Genomic DNA, 19,610 nt, shown 5'->3' with positions numbered 1-19,610 from the left:
GTACCTGGTGCTTAAAACTCCCACTTTTGTGGGATATAAGAGAGGTGATTGATAGATAGTCTTACCCTGATAGTTTTTGAAGAGGCTTATTCTAGGACTTGAATCCAATAGAGACATCAGATTGCATACTTGTCATTTCAGAGGCAAAGAAAGACTCATTTACAACCTGTTGTTTTTGTAAAAGACACTTGCTATCCCACTAAGGCCTGGCCTTTATTCCTACTTCTTATGGTGATTTGTGTAAATCTTAAAAAAAAAAAAAAAAAAAAAAAACAAACAAACACACGCATGCACAACCTTATTTATATAGAAAAGAAAAACAAAACTGATATGGACTACCTTGTGTATTCAAATCCCTCCATCTCTTTCCCAAAAGTTTGGACACTCAAGCCCATTTGCGGGACCAAATGGAGCGCTTCTCTAACTCAAAGGCCCTTAAATCGGTAAATAGAAGTCTTTTGGAATCCTAAAATGACTGATTGCTGATATGGACTACCTTGCTTGACATGTAAACAACGTTTATAGAATGCACCTCTAAGTCTGGTATCAAGCCAAAAATAAAAATCAGTCTAATGCTGTGAAATGGAATTTGCCTATTTAATGAAGCTGATTTGTTTTATGGTCAGTTTGGATGGAGTAGAACTAATTTCTGGCCAATTTTACTCTACTCTTCCTTCATTCAAATTGGATGAGTTCACTGGGAGAGATTCGTTGGGAAAAATTATTAGTGCAAATTAATAAGCTAACACTAGGTGATAAAGCTATTCGGGTGAAGAAGGTGGTGCTCATGGTTATTTCTGAGGCTTGTCATACTCTTATGGGTGTTACAAACTTAATTCTTGAGGGGGATGATGCACTCTCAGTAATATTTCCTTTTGTTTGTTGGAATTAAGTTCTAAATTGGCGAATAGTGTCTAATTGTCCATAATTTAGGGATATACACTTCCTTCTAAAATCTTTTACTTGCATACTTTAGTCCAGTAAATAAGCCTTTTATTACCCATTGAGGCTTGTTCTCATCATCGATTTTCATGCGGCCCAGATACTCATTCTTTTTCAGTTGTGAATTACAATTCATTTGCTTAGCCCAAGAGAGATCTATTTTCCAGCCCATCTACATGCGTGGTTTTCACTAGGAAAAATAAATGAAATCTTGCTACATGCACCAAATAATACACTGAAAATTTAAATGAGTGTTATTACTTATTAGAGCTTGCCACACTACCAAATTTCATTGAAGTTAATGGAAATACCCTATAATGCAAAACATGGGAGGTCACAAAATAAACATAGATTCATATTCTAAGGGTAGATCACAAGAGTTGTATCTATTGTTTACCCTAGTATTATGGTTGCTTTAATACATAGTTGGGCTTTCCTCTCCCTTGTAGGAGTTGCTCTCTTTCACACTTTGTGTGGGTTCTTCTTCCACCACCGTGTGGCCTCCTCCACCATTTTGGGTGGGTATTCTCCACCTCCGTGTGGCTGTTCTCTTCCACCAGCGGGTGGGTCTCATCTTCCATTTTTTATTGTGGGATCTTTTCTATTGATTCGGAAATCCCTAATTTTATCCCCAAACTCAATTCATTACGATCATCTACCTAACCCATATCTTCTCTTTAGTTGTCTAACTTTGTCTAGCTGGATTCGATGCGGGCATCACCAGTGAATGAACTTTATCATTGGAATCAGTTCGGAAGTGGGTCGCTATCTGTTTAGCTTATATTCCGAGTTTCAGCTAAGTAAGTGCCCTGTTTCTCCTATTTTCAATGGTTTTATCTGGTTTATTTTTGTGGTTATTGGGGTTGGTATTGTCTGCTCATCAGTCTTGTCTCTTATTGAATCGGTGTTGTTGTCTTGCCCCTACATTTTTATGAGGACCCTCGCTTGGAACTGTCGGGGTGCAGGCAAAGCTCCGACAGTTCGGGGTCTTAGGGAGCTTATCCGTGATTCTAATTCGGAGTTAGTCTTCCTGTCAGAAACTAAATCCAAATCTCCAAGAATAAATAAACTCAAGTCTAGACTGAAGTTTGCAGATTATTTTTGTGTGGAGCCAGTGGGTCGTGCTGGTGGTCTTGCTTTATTTTGGAGTTTGGGGGTGGAGCTGGAAGTTGTGTATTCTGATCAAAATATGATTACTACTCTTGTGTATTCGGACCCTCCCAATTCGCCATGGATGATTTTTGCTATTTACGGGCCTTGTAGGAGAAATAAAAGGATAATTTTCTGGGAGATGCTTGAGAATATGGTGCGCTCCTTTTCGGGACCTTGGTTAGTCACTGGGGACTTGAACTGCATTAAAAGGGCAGATGAAAAAAGGGGTGGACGCTCTATCCCTGAAAGTTTTATTAATTGCCTTAGAGACTTCATGACAAACACTGGAGCTATCGATCTCGGTTTTAATGGGCCGGCTTTCACTTGGTCAAATAGGCGTGAAGGTTTAGCAAATATTAGGAAACGCCTTGATCAATGCCTATGTGATCGAGAATGGCAAACTCTTTTCCCCAAGGCTGGAGTTAAGCATCTGTCAAATGCAAATTCAGACCATAATCCTATTTTGCTTGATACTCATCTGGAGCCTGTAAATCTCAACCGCCCTTTTAGATTTGAAGCAATGTGGACTAAGGATGAAAGGAGTAGAATGGTGGTGGAAAATGCTTGGCAGGCAAATGTAGAGGGTTCTAATGGGTTTAGACTTGCAAGAAAATTGGAGGAGACAAAAAAAGATTTAAAGAAGTGGAATAAGGAGGTGTTTGGTCTTGTTAGAGAGAGAATTAAAACCATACAAGCTAATATTGTTGAAATTCAACAGAAATCTCCCACTAAAGGAAATCTGGAGCTAGAGGCATCTTTAAATCTTGAACTTAATGATTGGTTGACCAAGGAGGAGTTAAGATGGATGCAGAAATCTAGGGAATTGTGGTTAAGAGAGGGTGATAGGAATCCGAGATTCTTCGACTTATCTACCCTCATTCGTAGGAGAAGAAATCGTATCTCAGAAATTAAATTGGATGATGGATCTTGGATCAATAATAGTGCTGACATCCAAGACTATTTTGAAAGAAGTTTTAGTGCCCTATATCAGTCTAGTAATCCTCAAATCCCTGGTATGTTGGAGAACTTAATTATTCCCTGTATCTCTGAAGAAGAAAATGTTGAGCTTTGTAGAATACCTACTAGGGATGAAATTAAAAAGGTGGTTTTTGGGATGAAAGCCTTAAAGGCCCCAGGCCTTGATGGCTTCCCTACTCTTTTTTACAAACATTATTGGGGAGTTGTGGGGGATCAAATGGTGCTTGCGACGCAAAGTTTTTTTTTTGAAATGGCTGGATGTTAAAAAGCTTCAATCAAACATACATATCTCTCATATCAAAGAGATTTGGGGCTTGCAATTTTAACCATTTCCAACCTATTGGTCTATGCAATGTGTGCTACAAAATTATAACAAAAATACTTGTTAGTAGGCTTAGGCCGCTATTGATTAGATTAGTGGATCCAGCCCAAGTAGCTTTTGTCCCTAATAGATGTATCACAGAGAACATGATCCTTGCTCAAGAGATAGTTCATAGTTTCAAGCTTATAAAAAAGAAGAAAGGTTTCTTGGGGATAAAACTAGATTTTCAGAAGGCGTATGATAGAATGGAATGGAGCTTCTTAATGAAGGTGCTTAAAGCTTTTGGTTTTAGTAATAAGTTTTCTAATTTAATTTTTCAATGCATCTCTACTGTTCAATATTTCTTGTTGCTAAATAGGGGAATTGGTCCAAACTTTATTCCTAGTCATAGCCTCAGACAAGGGGATACTCTCTCTCCGTATCTATTTATTCTTGGTAGTGAGGTAAATACTTCGTGTAATTTATGCTTTTTTTTTTTGTGACATTGATATATTCAAGTTATTACTTTGTTAGATTTTATAGAATTAAAATTTCTTGGTGACCACCCTAAAAAAAGAATTCGTAAAGCTGCCACTATTGTAAGTCCAAGCAAATCCAAGAAGGTTGCCTCAAATTTGGATTGTCCTCTACAACATTTCACATCTTGCTTCTTTTTTCCTTAAAACTATAAAAATAAAAAATAAAATAAAAAGTTAATTTTATAACAAAAATATTTATTTTCCATACAAATAATTAATATGTCATTAATGTTTGCAGTTACTTTTTCATTTTTTTTTTAAATCTATAACTGTTAAATTATTAAATCTTTAGTTTTGGCTCTGAAATAGACAAAAGGGTGTGTGTGGAACTCACAAGGAACTGTTAGTGATATTTTGGAGGGAGGTGGAGATGACGTTACGTTTGCATGGTCATTATATAAGCCAAGACACACACGTGTTACAATGACAATTGCAATTGAAAGTTTGCCTTTATTTGGATTGTTCTATGCAGCATCGAACCTCTTACTTCATTTTTCCTTAAAACTAACTAAATAATGTTAATTTTATAACAAAAATATTATTTTCCATGAAAATAAGATTTTTATTAATTAGCAGTATTTTTGTCACTAAAGAGATCTCTATAATTGTCAAATTATTAATTATTTAGTTTTGGCTTCAATACAAACAAAAAGGTGCGTGTGAAGGTTGGCAATCATCACAAGGAGCGCTCAGTGATATTGTGAAGGTTGGATGACATTAATTTAGCACAGTCATTATAGGCTAGGCCACGAATGTTTCACAATGAAAATTACAATGGAAAACAAGTTTGTAAGGGAAGATTGCCTCAATTTGGATGGTTCTGTGCAACATCCCACCTCTTTCTTCTTCTTTCCTTATAACTAACTCAACAAATTCAACTTTATAACAAAAATATTTATTCTCTATCCAAATAAGCTCTTTATTAATGTTTAGCATTATTTTTGTTATTTAAAAAAATCTCCATAATTGTCAAATTACTACTTCTTTCGTTTTGGCTCCAACTAAACAAAAAAAGTGTGTGTGACACTCACAAAGAGTTGTCAATGATATTTTAGAGGAAGGTGGGGATGACGTTAAGTTTGCATGGCCGTTACGAGCTAGGTCATGCACGTGTTACAATGACAATTTTAATAGAAAGCAAGGTTGTAAGATGAAGCGAATTCAGGAAGATTGTCTCAATTTGGATTGTTCTATGCAACTTTGGATCAATAAGTTGGAATTGGTAGCAATCTCAGATCCGCATGTCCAAGTCTAATAGCTTGCTATCGTTTGGCCTTAAAAACCCTATATTTAGTAATAGAGAGAGAGATTTTTGCCAAAAGCTATTAACACATATGTATATGGGTATAGTGCATGTGAGTGCAAGATATAGGCATACCACTTATGAGAAAGAACCCCAAGTCAATGAAATAGTCAACCAACCACAACTAAGTAGTTTGCTAGTCAGTGAAATATATATATATATATATATATACACACACAAACACACACACACAAATGTCAAGAACTCTCAAGAATTTTTTTTCATACAATTTTGATCGATCAAAATTTATAGCTCTTTAAATTTATAAGGGTAAAGAATAGATACTTTTTTTTTTGATGAAGGAAAATTCTATATTAACAAGAAAAAAAGATACAAAATAAAACACACTAGCTGCTAAAATCACCCCAAACAACACAAGCAAAATTAGGGGGCAGCAACCAAAATCAAAAGAACCAAACAAATTACAAGACAATGACCACTTTGCTAGATAATGGGCAGCCACATTGGCTGATCTAGGAACCCAAGTTACAAAAACATTAGACAACTCAGAAAGCAGAACCTGCATCTCCAAAACTATAGATCTAATCCTCCAAGGTGAAGCTTGACTAGAAATCGTAAGAGCATCACAGCATATCTTAGAATCAGACTCAATGTAAATACCCTCAAATTCTAACTTGGCTGCCAACAACAAAGCCCATTTCATTGCATAAGCTTCAGCTTGAAGAGGGAAAATGGTATTCACCTTTTGAGAGCAAGCAAAGACCAACTTCCCTCTCCAATCTCTCGCCATAACAGCAACAGCAGAAAATTTTGGCCCAATTGCAGCATCCACGTTAATTTTAATTAAGAATCTCCTAGGAGGAGACCAATCATGAAGCCGCTCCTTAGGACCCACAGGAACCACCTCAACAGGTCTAGAATTCTTGAATTCAGCAAGGAGCCTTCCAATATTAGCATATAAGTCATCAATACTAAAATGTATATTTTCAAAAAGAACTTGATTCCTAAATTTCCAGATTCCATCAAAAAGAACAGCTCCATACAACCAAAATTCATTTTTCTGCTCAAGATTCAAATTATTTAAAAAAGGGGGGAAGAAAAAAAAAATGAACAAGCTTTAAGGTTGAGGAAAACCCAAGAGCATTAGACCTTACTCCCCACTTACTGTTGAACCAAAGAGCCTTTGCCACCGGACATAGAGCAAAAAGATGGATTGAGGACTCACATTTTGCCTTGCATAGAGGACATAGCACATCTCCAATATCCAAACATCTAGCTAAATTGGCTTTAGTAGGCAAACAATCTGCTGCAATTCTCCAAATTAGCATTTTAAGCCTTTCATGAAGATTGGATTTCCAAAGATGATGCCAAAGAGGCTCAGGTGGCTGACTAGCTGAGAAACCCTAACAAAACCAATAGGCAGATTTAACTGTCAAATCTCCCGAGCTTGTGGGGGTCCATGTCCACTTATCCTCAACAACACAAGAAGATAATGGAATTTTTAATATTAATTCAACTTCTGAGTCCTCAAACCAGTGCTTCAACTTATGAATATCCAAGGCATTATGATCAGAATTTAGAAGTTGAGAAACCAGCAATATCTCATCCGGATTAACCCCATTTTTAGGCTTAGGAATAAAGCCCTGTAGATCTGGAATCCAAGGGTCATCCCAAATTCTTATTGAGTTACCATCACCAACAGACATACAAGCTGTATTTGAGAAAATGTGCTTTACTCCTCCTAAACTTTTCCAAATTGAAGAAGAGTTACCTCGAGAGAAATGGGACAGCCAATTATTTCTAATTTTGTATTTACCTCCAAGAACATTAACACAAAGACAGTTCTTACCAGACAACACCCACCAAGCAAGTTTTGAAAGGAGAGCCTGATTGAACTCTCAAGATTTCCTAAAGCCCAAACCACCTTCCTTCAAAGGTCTACATAGAGAAGACCAAGAGATAGGAGTCCAATAATGCTTAGACTCCGTTTTAGGATTCCACCAAAACCTTCGAACCACCGCATCCAGTTGGTCACATAAATTTTTGGGGAATTGTAAGACCGCCATGGTGTATGTTGGAATGGATTGAGCAACAGATTTAATTAGAGTTGCTCTTCCTGCCCAAGATAGATTTTTACTTTTCCAGCCACTAAGCTTGCTCACTAACCTGTCTTTCACCATCTTGAGGTCTTAGGATCTGCACTTAGATAAAAACAAGGGAACACCAAGATAGGAGGTACATTGAGGGAGAGAATTAAGACCCCACCAACATTTTATTTGGTTGAGAAACTGAAAGCTAACACCCTTAGAAGGGAAGACACCAGACTTCTCCACACTAATTAATTGACCAGACCAAGAACAGTATTTTTCCAGGCACATCTTGAGCGAGGCAAGCTTAGAAGTCTTAGCTTTGCAGAAAAGGATAACATCGTCCGCGTAGCAAAGTTTTGAAATAGCAGGAGCATTGTAGGCCACTTTCACTGGAGATATGATTTTCCGATCCACCTCTCTATTGATCAGCCTTATAAGAACCTCACTACCAAGAATAAATAGATACGGAGAGAGAGTATCCCCTTGTCTGAGGCTATGACTAGGAATAAAGTTTGGACCAATTCCCCTATTTAGCAACAAGAAATATTGAACAGTAGAGATGCATTGAAAAATTAAATTAGAAAACTTATTACTAAAACCAAAAGCTTTAAGCACCTTCATTAAGAAGCTCCATTCCATTCTATCATACGCCTTCTGAAAATCTAGTTTTATCCCCAAGAAACCTTTCTTCTTTTTTATAAGCTTGAAACTATGAACTATCTCTTGAGCAAGGATCATGTTCTCTGTGATACATCTATTAGGGACAAAAGCTACTTGGGCTGGATCCACTAATCTAATCAATAGCGGCCTAAGCCTACTAACAAGTATTTTTGTTATAATTTTGTAGCACACATTGCATAGACCAATAGGTTGGAAATGGTTAAAATTGCAAGCCCCAAGTCTCTTTGGTATGAGAGATATGTATGTTTGATTGAAGCTTTTTAACATCCAGCCATTTCAAAAAAAAAACTTTGCGTCGCAAGCACCATTTGATCCCCCACAACTCCCCAATAATGTTTGTAAAAAATAGTAGGGAAGCCATCAAGGCCTGGGGCCTTTAAGGATTTCATCCCAAAAACCACCTTTTTAATTTCATCCCTAGTAGGTATTCTACAAAGCTCAACATTTTCTTCTTCAGAGATATAGGGAATAATTAAGTTCTCCAACATACCAAGGATTTGAGGATTACTAGACTGATATAGGGCACTAAAACTTCTTTCAAAATAGTCTTGGATGTCAGCACTATTATTGATCCAAGATCCATCATCCAATTTAATTTCTGAGATACGATTTCTTCTCCTACGAATGAGGGTAGATAAGTCAAAGAATCTCGAATTCCTATCACCCTCTCTTAACCACAATTCCCTAGATTTCTGCATCCATCTCAACTCCTCCTTGGTCAACCAATCATTAAGTTCAAGATTTAAAGATGCCTCTAGCTCCAGATTTTCTTTAGTGGGAGATTTCTGTTGAATTTCAACAATATTAGCTTGTATGGTTTTAATTCTCTCTCTAACAAGACCAAACACCTCCTTATTCCACTTCCTTATTACAACTGCGAGTCGAGTCACTAAGAAGTAAGGAGAGCAAAATTATTGCGACTGTAAAGCTAAAAAAAGTATAACTATCGTCACAATCAAGGAGAACTCACAACCACAATATTTTTCTTAATATAATTTTTTAAGGAAAAATGAAATTATGAGCTATTTTAATTATTGAATAGGTTGAATGAGTTACAAATTTAAAAAATTAGCGATTTTTATCTTTTTGTTGAATAATTTGTTCACTTGTTGTTTGGTCTTGTCTTGTCTTATTTTTGTTTGATTTTTGTTTGGTGTTATTTGGGTTAATATTTATTGTTGTTATTTAAGCCTTTTAAAAAAATGATTAAGTAATATGTTTTAGGGGGCAGAATTAATTTTAAAGTAATACTATGTCCACAACATTTTTAGAATAAATCTTATGCAAAAAACTGTTATTGGTGGGTAAAAAAATAATATCAGTATCAGAACCAAATTAGAATTAATAATAGCTTACCACATTGGATTTATTATGAAATTATTGTGAAAAGTTTTGTGAATGTAGCATTGCTTTTATTTTTATTGAACCCAAATTTTTGTAATTCTCAAGTCAGGGTGTCCAATATTTTTATTAAGGTGATCATAAAAGGTTAGTTTAGCATATAATTATTTTTTGGCAAGTGGGGTTGCCACCCTGGCTTGCATGTGGAGCTGCCACCAGTGCCTTACAACCTTACTTTCCATTGTAATTGTCATTGTAAACCGTGTGTGGCTCAAGAAGAGGTACCTCATGTGGGTCCCACATATTGTGAAGAGAGATCTTTTGAGACTGTCTCATAAGATAATTTTCAGTAGCCCAACCCATAATGGCCATGCAAACTTAGCGTCATCCTCACCTCCCTCCAAAAAATTAACTTCTTGTGAGTGCTGCATGTACCTTTTTATTTGTTTTGGAGTCAAAACTAAAGATTTAATAATTTTATGATTATGGAGTTTTTTTCTTTTTTCAAATAAAAAAATAATGGTAAACATTAATAAACATCTTATTTGGAAGGAAAATAAATTATTATTATTTTTTTTTTGTGGTTTTAACATCAACTTTGTTTAGCTAGTTTTAAGGAAAAAAGAAGTATTAGGTGGGATGTTGCAAAAAAGTAATCCAAATTTGAAGCAATTGTTTTAGATTTGCTTCGCCTTACAACTTTGTTTTCCATTATACTTGCCATTGTAACATGTGTGTGGCCTTGAAGAATGTATCACATGTGGTTCCCACATATTGTGAGAGAGAAGTCATATGAGACTGTCTCATAAAATAATTTTTGGTGGTTCAGCCCATAATGGCCTTGCAAACTTAACATCGTCCCCCATCTCTCTCCGAATTAAATATTACCAACAACCCCCCGGAAATGCCGCACCTTACTCCAAAATATCACTAACAACTCCTCGAGAATGCTGCACTTACCTTTTTGTTTGTTACAAAGCCAAAACGCTTATTGGGAATGCTGCACTCACCTTTTTGTTTATTTCGAAGCCAAAACTAAAGAATTAATAACCTAACAATTATAGAGATTTTTGAATTAATAATTTGACAATTATATTAATTTTTTTTAATGTTCAATGAACAATCAAATTTTTGTAAATTCTCGAGGAAATTACTAGACACACATGAGCGTACTAGCAAGTTGACTTGGGAATACTTCGCAAGCACTTATAAACCTAAGATCTAACTAGTTAACACTCATAGTAAGACTTATTATACACCCACATAACATACTCTCAAACAATCCAATTTGGAGTATCATAGGTTGCCTAGTGATTGTGTCCTACGTAAAAAAGATAAGCCAAATCTCTTTTCTTAAAGGCAAAATAACCGTTGATTCTTCATGGATAAGAAGGCCATTAATGAATTCAAGCAATGCATTGAAAGAACTAGTTGTTTCCACAACAAAAACTTGAATCTCTACTAGATTTTTCATTTTTCATCGTTTTATATATGAACACGTGGCCGTAAAAGGCTAGAACATATGCATGCATATGAAGCTGCTGGATGATAAAATGTAATAATGAAATACAGATTTTCTTACCAAAATGGCAAATACAATTTCATTACTCTTTGACTACTTGTCAGCTGCTTCAAAAGCTCTCCCTATATGAACTCCTAGATTCTTTTCTTGCAATTCTTCCATTCCTAAACAGTGCTCCAGATTTCTTTCTTAAGGGAACCCTCTTAAGTTTCAATCTCTTCGATTTCCTCTAGCTATTTCTCCAACTTCCTTTCCTAATATGGAAGACTTCAGAGCTGGAAATATTGGTGGTTCATCTGCTTCGGATCCTGGTCATGAGGATGACTCAAGTTAGCTTCAACTTTCAAATTATAATTATAATTATATACATAAATCTACTTTTTACTGTAAACACTAGCTACCGCGATAACATCTTTTATATTTTTGTTTCTTCTGATGATTATAAGTCCTAATCCCCCGCTTAATTAGATCACCGATAGGTGTAGAGACTGCTTTTTACTTAATTTAGTCAGATTAACATGGAATATGAATAATCTAGAACAATAGGCACCGAGGGTTTTAGTAAGTTTGGAATGGAGGAAAGAGGAAGAGGAGCGGAGAATAGAGGGTGGCCGGAATATGCTAAAATTTAGTATATATACGTACTTATGACAACATAGTGAATGGGAAGTTGATATGTTGTGTATGGTTCAACTTACACTATTCTGAATTTTTGACATGTTTTCAACTGTTGTTATGCAGAAGCAGCAGAAGATTTATCATTTGATGCAATACAGTGTGAGTTTTTTGGAAAGAGTGTAATAGAGGACGAACTGAAAGACGAGGATGAAATGGATGATGCTCCATTTGAGGGGTCTCAATATGAGACATTCCCATCATCTGAAAAACACAAGGTTAGATCTTCATCTTCCGATATGCATGCTAACTTATATTAGCTTGAATAATTTCTGTTAATTGTTTTTTTTTTTTTTTTATTTCTCCAACTTCCTTTCCTAATATGGAAGACTTCAGAGCTGGAAATATTGGTGGTTCATCTGCTTCGGATCCTGGTCATGAGGATGACTCAAGTTAGCTTCAACTTTCAAATTATAATTATAATTATATACATAAATCTACTTTTTACTGTAAACACTAGCTACCGCGATAACATCTTTTATATTTTTGTTTCTTCTGATGATTATAAGTCCTAATCCCCCGCTTAATTAGATCACCGATAGGTGTAGAGACTGCTTTTTACTTAATTTAGTCAGATTAACATGGAATATGAATAATCTAGAACAATAGGCACCGAGGGTTTTAGTAAGTTTGGAATGGAGGAAAGTGGAAGAGGAGCGGAGAATAGAGGTGGCCGGAATATGCTAAAATTTAGTATATATACGTACTTATGACAACATAGTGAATGGGAAGTTGATATGTTGTGTATGGTTCAACTTACACTATATTCTGAATTTTTGACATGTTTTCAACTGTTGTTATGCAGAAGCAGCAGAAGATTTATCATTTGATGCAATACAGTATGAGTTTTTTGGAAAGAGTGTAATAGAGGACGAACTGAAAGACGAGGATGAAATGGATGATGCTCCATTTGAGGGGTCTCAATATGAGACATTCCCATCATCTGAAAAACACAAGGTTAGATCTTCATCTTCCGATATGCATGCTAACTTATATTAGCTTGAATAATTTCTGTTAATTGTTTTTTTTTTTTTTTGGCCGAACTGTTGTTTAATGTTTATTATATCTTCTACAGTGATGATAAATTATATAGAGCAAGGAACGATTAAGTCCAAAATAAAGCTAGTCTATGAAATATATATAGATGTGACATGACATGTACCCATCTTATATTATTATTTCTACCCAAAAAAAAAAAAAATCTTGTATTATTGTTACCGGAAAATAGTATGAATAAAACGGTATGGACCCTGTTTGGTTTGTGTAAATATTATTAATTTGACTTTTACATTTACAATCTCAAAAAAATTATTATGTATTCCGGAAATATACTTATTCCCTTTCATAGAGGGGTATGTTTCACTCACAATGGGACCCACCTCTAAGTGAGAGGAAGGGAACATACTCTTGGAGTATACAATAAAAATCTGCAACTTCTACTACTTTTGTAATGAATATATATAAGTCTTTTATTTAACTTTTTTCATCTTTCCACACCTACAAAATCATTGAAATACAAAGTATCTAAGAATGCTGGTATTATATGTGTGGTTGAGAATTGAACATTTTTGTTTTGCCTTTTTCTTCATGTTTGCAGGGTAAAGGCGAGTGTTCATACAAAGTTGATGATCATGATCTCGCAACTGCTTTTACAAAGGTCAGCTTTCTTGCATATGTTGTTAGAATTTCGTATATTAGTTATTAGTAAAGATATCCATGAGTTCGTATATTAAAAAAATATGAGAAAGAAAGTGAAAGAGATAGAAGAGAATTAACATGGACTGTTTTTGTAAATAAATTCTCGAGGTTGACGAAGCTAGTGGAGAGAATAGAGAATAGAATACAGATCATGTCTTTCTAGGCCATGTATGTTATACACACCGCTCATTACAACTGAAATGTGACTTTTCAAAGTTTGAAATCATGACTTAAAATCACGTTTTTAGTAATAATTGGTTGTGTTTACACACGGTGTGTGCAACATGCTTTTCCCTTTCTTTCTTCTTTGTATTTCTTGTTCTATATATTTTCTATTCAGATCCAAGCTTTCTTCTTCTTCGAACACCACATCTTGCTCACATATACCTAACAATCTTTCTTCACAAGCCCCACTGCAGCTCATTTCTAACATGTTTGTGGGGTTAAAATGAATTGATCCCTTACAATTAATTAATTAATTACCCAAGATAATTAATTAGATCAAATTTCATGCAATAGCCTGGTAGTACAACTACAAACAAATCACCAATTATACAAATTGCAAGCGGAAAAAAAAATTTAACATAGGTGATTTGTTTACGAATGAGAAAAACTATCGAGACAAAACTCCACTAGGTAATTTTAAAGTCACCACTCCCTAAAATCCACTATTATCAATCACAAGTGGTTACAAGTATAAAAAATCTTACTAAACTCTTTGGTCTATCCCGAAATACCAACTATAACCCTTACTCCAATACCTAATTGGATTTGTATTGTAGCAGCAATCTTTCCATTCAATGCACAAATCCCAGTACGTGACTAACCAATTATGCAAGGATCATAATATGTGACTAACTCTTTTGCATGAAGCCCAGTACGTGACTAACTCTACAGCAACCCTTTGATTGATGTAATTGATTTGCAATAACTTCACATAGAAACACCAATAAGATCTTCAATGATGGAGTGAGAGACTTGTTTGGTTACAGAACTCAAAGGTGTACAAGAAACGCAACAAGAACTCTTTTTTTGTAGGAGGAGGAAGCTGGGGTTTCAAAAAAAAAACCTTATGAAACTCTCTAGAGTTTGGTTTTTCTTTTTCCACCTCCTTGTTTAAATAGGAGCTCAATGGTCTCTCCTATTCTGAATAGGTATACACAAACCTTGGGCTATCCTAGTCCAATAAGGATTATACAAATCCATAAACAAATAGCCTTTTAGAATAAAAATGTTGCTGTCTATAGTCTGAATCTCGTAAGCTTGATAGATCGAGACATGTGTTGAGCTTTAATGAATCTCGACAGATTGAGCTTCTATCGAAGAGGTATCAAAACCATATTGCACTTTTCTTAAGCAGTTCTTGAGTAATCTTCATGTATTCAATGTAAGCATTTGTAATGATCATCTTGAACCTACTTAGATTTACCCAAATACAAGTAAAATGCGTTTTGTCAAATGATATGCCAATTGTATAAAAATATCCTTTACAATTAATGTCTAATCTATGTTGGTAACATTGTACTATAAAAGCTATATTCTCTAGAGGCACCAATTCACAAAGATACGTAGAGTGGTTTCATCACTAGAACTTGTGAATCCTCTACTCATTTCTCAAGGACAATGTAAACAATCTAATAAATAAAATGTTGGGTTTATACGTGTAAATAAAGTTTCACATTGAATAATAATGACAAGATTGAATGGTTTATATAACATAGTCAAACCAAATTTATTGGCTCAAACTTTTAGGTTAAGTGGTGTTCTTGTGTATTATATTAACTACCATAACTTCCTGCTAGGGTGTCAATGCCTTTACTCAAGATTTTGTTCATCTTCCAACTAAGAAATCATAGATTTTGCAGTATATAATATGTCTAGGTCTTACAAAATAAATCTCAAAGTTGGTTCTTACCCTGTAAGCATTGCCTCAGTGACAAGGTGCATAAACTTGCATACTGATGACTCCTGCCCCACCTCATATAATGGATTCAAATATTACTTACAGTTGTTGATAATTTTACTTTTGCTTGGGCTTTCTTGATAAAACATAAATATAATATCCTGACTACATTTATGCGCTTCGAAATTACTACATAAAAAAAAATAAAAAATAAAAACTTTCCACCAAAATGCAAGTCCTTCACGTAGATTGTGGTGGAAAATATACTAAAAAATGAGTTTCAACGATTCTACTCTTTAAATAATGTTCTTCACGAGTTTTCATATTCCCATACTACACAAAAAAATGGTTGTGGAAAGAAAACATAGACATATAATTAAGATTCAAGTAGCCTTAACGATGATATCTCATAACAAGTTGCTACCCTCAGTATCCACATTTGTTTTTATAACGACTCAAGAAAAAGCGCTAGCCACATTGTTAATAAAGCCTAGATCTACGCAGTAAATACTTGATGTGGGACTCATCACACGTCCACACATATCACACAATCAATCAAATTGAGGCATCACAATCTCCCCCACTTAAATCCCTAACATCCTCGTTAGGGCTCACTTTGTGGGGTAATGTCTCTGAGCCCACATAGGGTTACCGGGCCAGCTTTGATATCATATGTAACGACCCAAGGGAAAGCACTTGCCACATCTGCATTATATCTCAAAAGGATTAGTCACAATTGAGGCTCATTGTTATTGTTAATAAAGTTCAGATCTATCCAGTAAATACTCGATGTGGGACTTATCACACATCCACACACATTACACAATTAATTAAATTGGGGCATCACAATGTAATACAATAGAAATAAAAATTCTAACAATTATAAATAATTTTCAGTAGTTAAAAATAAATTAATATAAGTAGAATAAAATTCAATTAAGATAAGGTTACTTACTTTGATTAGCTTACCACAAAGAACTTCCTAATACTTTCTCTAAAATCTTTAAATCTCACATAACCATTTATAAGTACAATTTACTCAAAAATCAAATAATTTTAAAAAAACTTATAACTATTAAAAATATTTCTTAATTGCCTGTTTATCTCACACCAAAATTCCACCTAATCATAATATATATATATATATATATTCTGTCACCATTAATGCCTTTAGAGATAAGGCTATAACACCTAGAAATAGTACTATGTCACACTAGACAAGGACGTCTGCTACACTTTCAGCTTTTTATCTTCTTCATTTCATTTTTTTTATTTTTTTTAACTTGTCAGACCTCAAACCGAAACCCATGCTTGTTAGAATTTTAATTTTTTATTTTTTTTTCTCCGTTGCTTGCTTTTCTCCAATTCCATCAATTCGGGCACAGTTTCTTAAACAGCCAAACTGTGCAGAAAGTTGAGATCCTTCATGCCTAAAATCTACAACTTCCAGCTACGCTTATCTTATCGCAACAGAGCTTGTGTATGTATGTATATATGTATATATATATATATATATATTAAAATGATGAGTACAGAAAAATCTGTCGGCAGTAGTGTCCAATCGACCGAAACAAAAGTTTATCGTTAAAACTTTTAAATAATTAAATAATTTTACTATCGGTTAAAATACCTACGTAAAATAAATACTCTAATTTTAAATAAAATTTAGATTTGATTAAAAAAAATTTTAGACACTTAGGCCCTGTTTGGTTTGCCATTTTAAACAACATTTTTTAATTTTTAAACAACATTTCACGTATTTCAATACACTTTTTCACCCACACGTATTTTAAAAAACAATAAACAACAATTTTCAAACTACTCTACCAAACACCCCCTTATTTTAATTGTGCAGTCAAATCTTCTTTAATTCAGTATTTTGGATAGTCTTTTTTCTCAAAACATTTGTTAGTATACGCTGACTTAAAATTAGACTATGTAAACTAAAGTTTCAGTCTTATTTTCTAAAAAACCCCTTAGTAATATTAATTATAAAAGTTGACCCCATAAAAAATTTACTTAAATATCCCTCTTTTGTTTCTCAAAAAAAAAATACCCCTCTTTTTATTTTTATTTTTTTTCCCGGGTATTACAGTTTTCTTGATTAATTGACCTCCCTCTTTAGTGCTTAATTTCATATCCCCATGGGAAAATATGTTTCAAGCCAAACCAGGTCTATCTCAACTTATAACTTTTGGATGTACTTTCTATCCTTTCCTACGTCCTTATAATAAGCATAAACTACAACATAGTTCATTTTCTTTGGCTAATTTTCAGTTTCAGAATGCTAAATTTTTTTTTATAAAACAACAAATCAAGTTTACACATATTTTTAGACATATTTGTTCGATGAGTCTTGTCTTTTCCTTTTCTACAACTAACACTCTTTCTTCTTCTTCAACACATTCTCATTACTCATCTTCCTCCATTGATTACTCTTCTTGGTTATCATCACTTATGTATCTTCATTCTTGTCCTATACCATCTATTCTCGCACCTCGTTCTACTCATATCACCTTCATATGCACCTGACCTTAATTCACCTATCAGTATCTCTCTTTCACAAGCTACTCCCTCATCCCAAACAGCAGCTGCTATCTTATCCCAAAAACCAGCTGCCACCTCGTCTCAAGTACCAGCACTAACAGCTCTTTCTTCACTAGAATCTATTCCACCACCACTACCTCCACCTATCTTACCTCTTCCACTAATAAACAGCCCATACAAACACTATCCGTAAGTGGCGTTTCTAAGCCTAATTTGTGCTAAAAAGCTCATATTGACCATACAATTACTAAACCACCTATTTATAAAAACATTTCTCAGTTTTCACAATGGTGTTTAGTAAAGGATGATAAATTAATTATGTGGTCTCCAACGACAAGGCACTTGGTCCCTTGTCTCACCACCAACAGATAAAAATATTGTGTGATGCAAGTGCGTCTATAAATTGAAGCATCACAGTGATGGTTCCATCGCAAAAAACGAAGCACAAGTTGATCTATAATCTCTAGTGAGGTGAGGTATATATGTTTCAACCCCTAGTTATGTTCATTCCGAATTTTTAGGTTATGTTTGTCGTCTCCACAAGTTGATCTATGATCTCAAATAAGCTCCTAGGGCTTGGTTTGTTCAATTTTACTAGCCACTTGCTTCACTTGGATTTTGTTGAATTTAATGTTGATTCTCCATTGTTTACTTATTGACATCAAACAAAAAGTCTTTTCTTACGACTCTACATGGATGTAGAGATGAAACTACATAGTAGCTTGGGGGCCATGGCCCAGCAAATTCTCAAAAATTCAATATTCACCTACATATTGTGTTAAAATTTTCACCCGAAAAAATATATATGAATGCTCTTCCAAATTCCCCTTCATACTTTTAATATTTATTATTAATTGGCCCCTTCAATCATGAAATTTTAATTCCGCCCTTATTTTATATATGTGTGTGTCCCTTGAGCTTGAAAGAATGGAGGTAATAAATGACAGCTAAAGAATGGAGGTAATAAATGAAAACTAACGTGGAATCCAAAGGGATAAATAGGCCACAAAGTATATAGAAACTCATAGGAAAATGCTAAAATACTACACATTTTACCATATATCTTTACAGGTTGATATAACAATGGATCTTATTAGTAAACTTTAAATTGTAATGAATGAATGCTAGAATTACATTTTTATTTTATTTTATAATGATTAGTAATATATTAGTTTGTAAATGATATGTAGTGAAATTTATAATATTCATAATATCACCCGAACCTCAATTAATCTACTAGATGAATTTATGTAATTTTATATAAAAACACACACATAGATGTTTTCATTAATATATTGAACATAAAACTTTTGAATTTCTAATTGTTTTTCAATAATGCACCTCCATTTCACTTGTTTGTTACAGCTAAACAGGATTTGCGAACCAAGCCTAGGCTTCACCAGCGTCGAAAGTGAGTAAACCAAACAAGTGCATTGCTTAATGTCACTTTATTCCAATGGTAGAATTTGAAGTATATATTATTTTCTAGTTAATCATTCTATGAGCTTACCTATATGCTATATAGCCTAATTTCAATATTCATGCATTTGTTGTTGTTGTTGTTATTAGTATTATTATTATTATTTTGCCATGCTTCACTACTTTCTGAGTCTCTTGCCTATCTATAAGCTTAATAGTCTGGATGAACATAGTTTCTTTAGATGCTGCACATAGATTTTTCTCTGAATGTGTGTGTTAGATTTAAAAAAAAAAAAAAGTCATCAAACAAAAAGTCTTTTCTTACGACTCTACATGGATGTAGAGATGAAACTACATAGTAGCTTGGGGGCCATGGCCCAGCAAATTCTCAAAAATTCAATATTCACCTACATATTGTGTTAAAATTTTCACCCGAAAAAATATATATGAATGCTCTTCCAAATTCCCCTTCATACTTTTAATATTTATTATTAATTGGCCCCTTCAATCATGAAATTTTAATTCCGCCCTTATTTTATATATGTGTGTGTCCCTTGA

General features: G+C 34.3%; 1 protein-coding gene across 1 annotated transcript; it reads right to left on the bottom strand.

Annotated features, from left to right (window-relative positions):
- Positions 1–5,637: 5,637 nt before the first annotated feature.
- LOC136071171 (uncharacterized) lies at positions 5,638–6,882 on the bottom strand. The gene is made up of 3 exons (XM_065782150.1): positions 6,590–6,882; positions 5,736–6,180; positions 5,638–5,688 (listed from the first exon to the last, which is right to left on the bottom strand). The coding sequence occupies exons 1-3, from the start codon at positions 6,880–6,882 to the stop codon at positions 5,638–5,640; spliced, it is 789 nt and encodes a 262-aa protein (XP_065638222.1).
- Positions 6,883–19,610: the final 12,728 nt, after the last annotated feature.

The sequence above is a fragment of the Quercus suber genome, unplaced genomic scaffold, assembly GCF_002906115.3.
Source record: "Quercus suber isolate HL8 unplaced genomic scaffold, Cork oak 2.0 scaffold_291, whole genome shotgun sequence".
Lineage (NCBI taxonomy): Eukaryota > Viridiplantae > Streptophyta > Magnoliopsida > Fagales > Fagaceae > Quercus > Quercus suber.
This window is presented reverse-complemented; position numbering and strand designations above follow the sequence as displayed.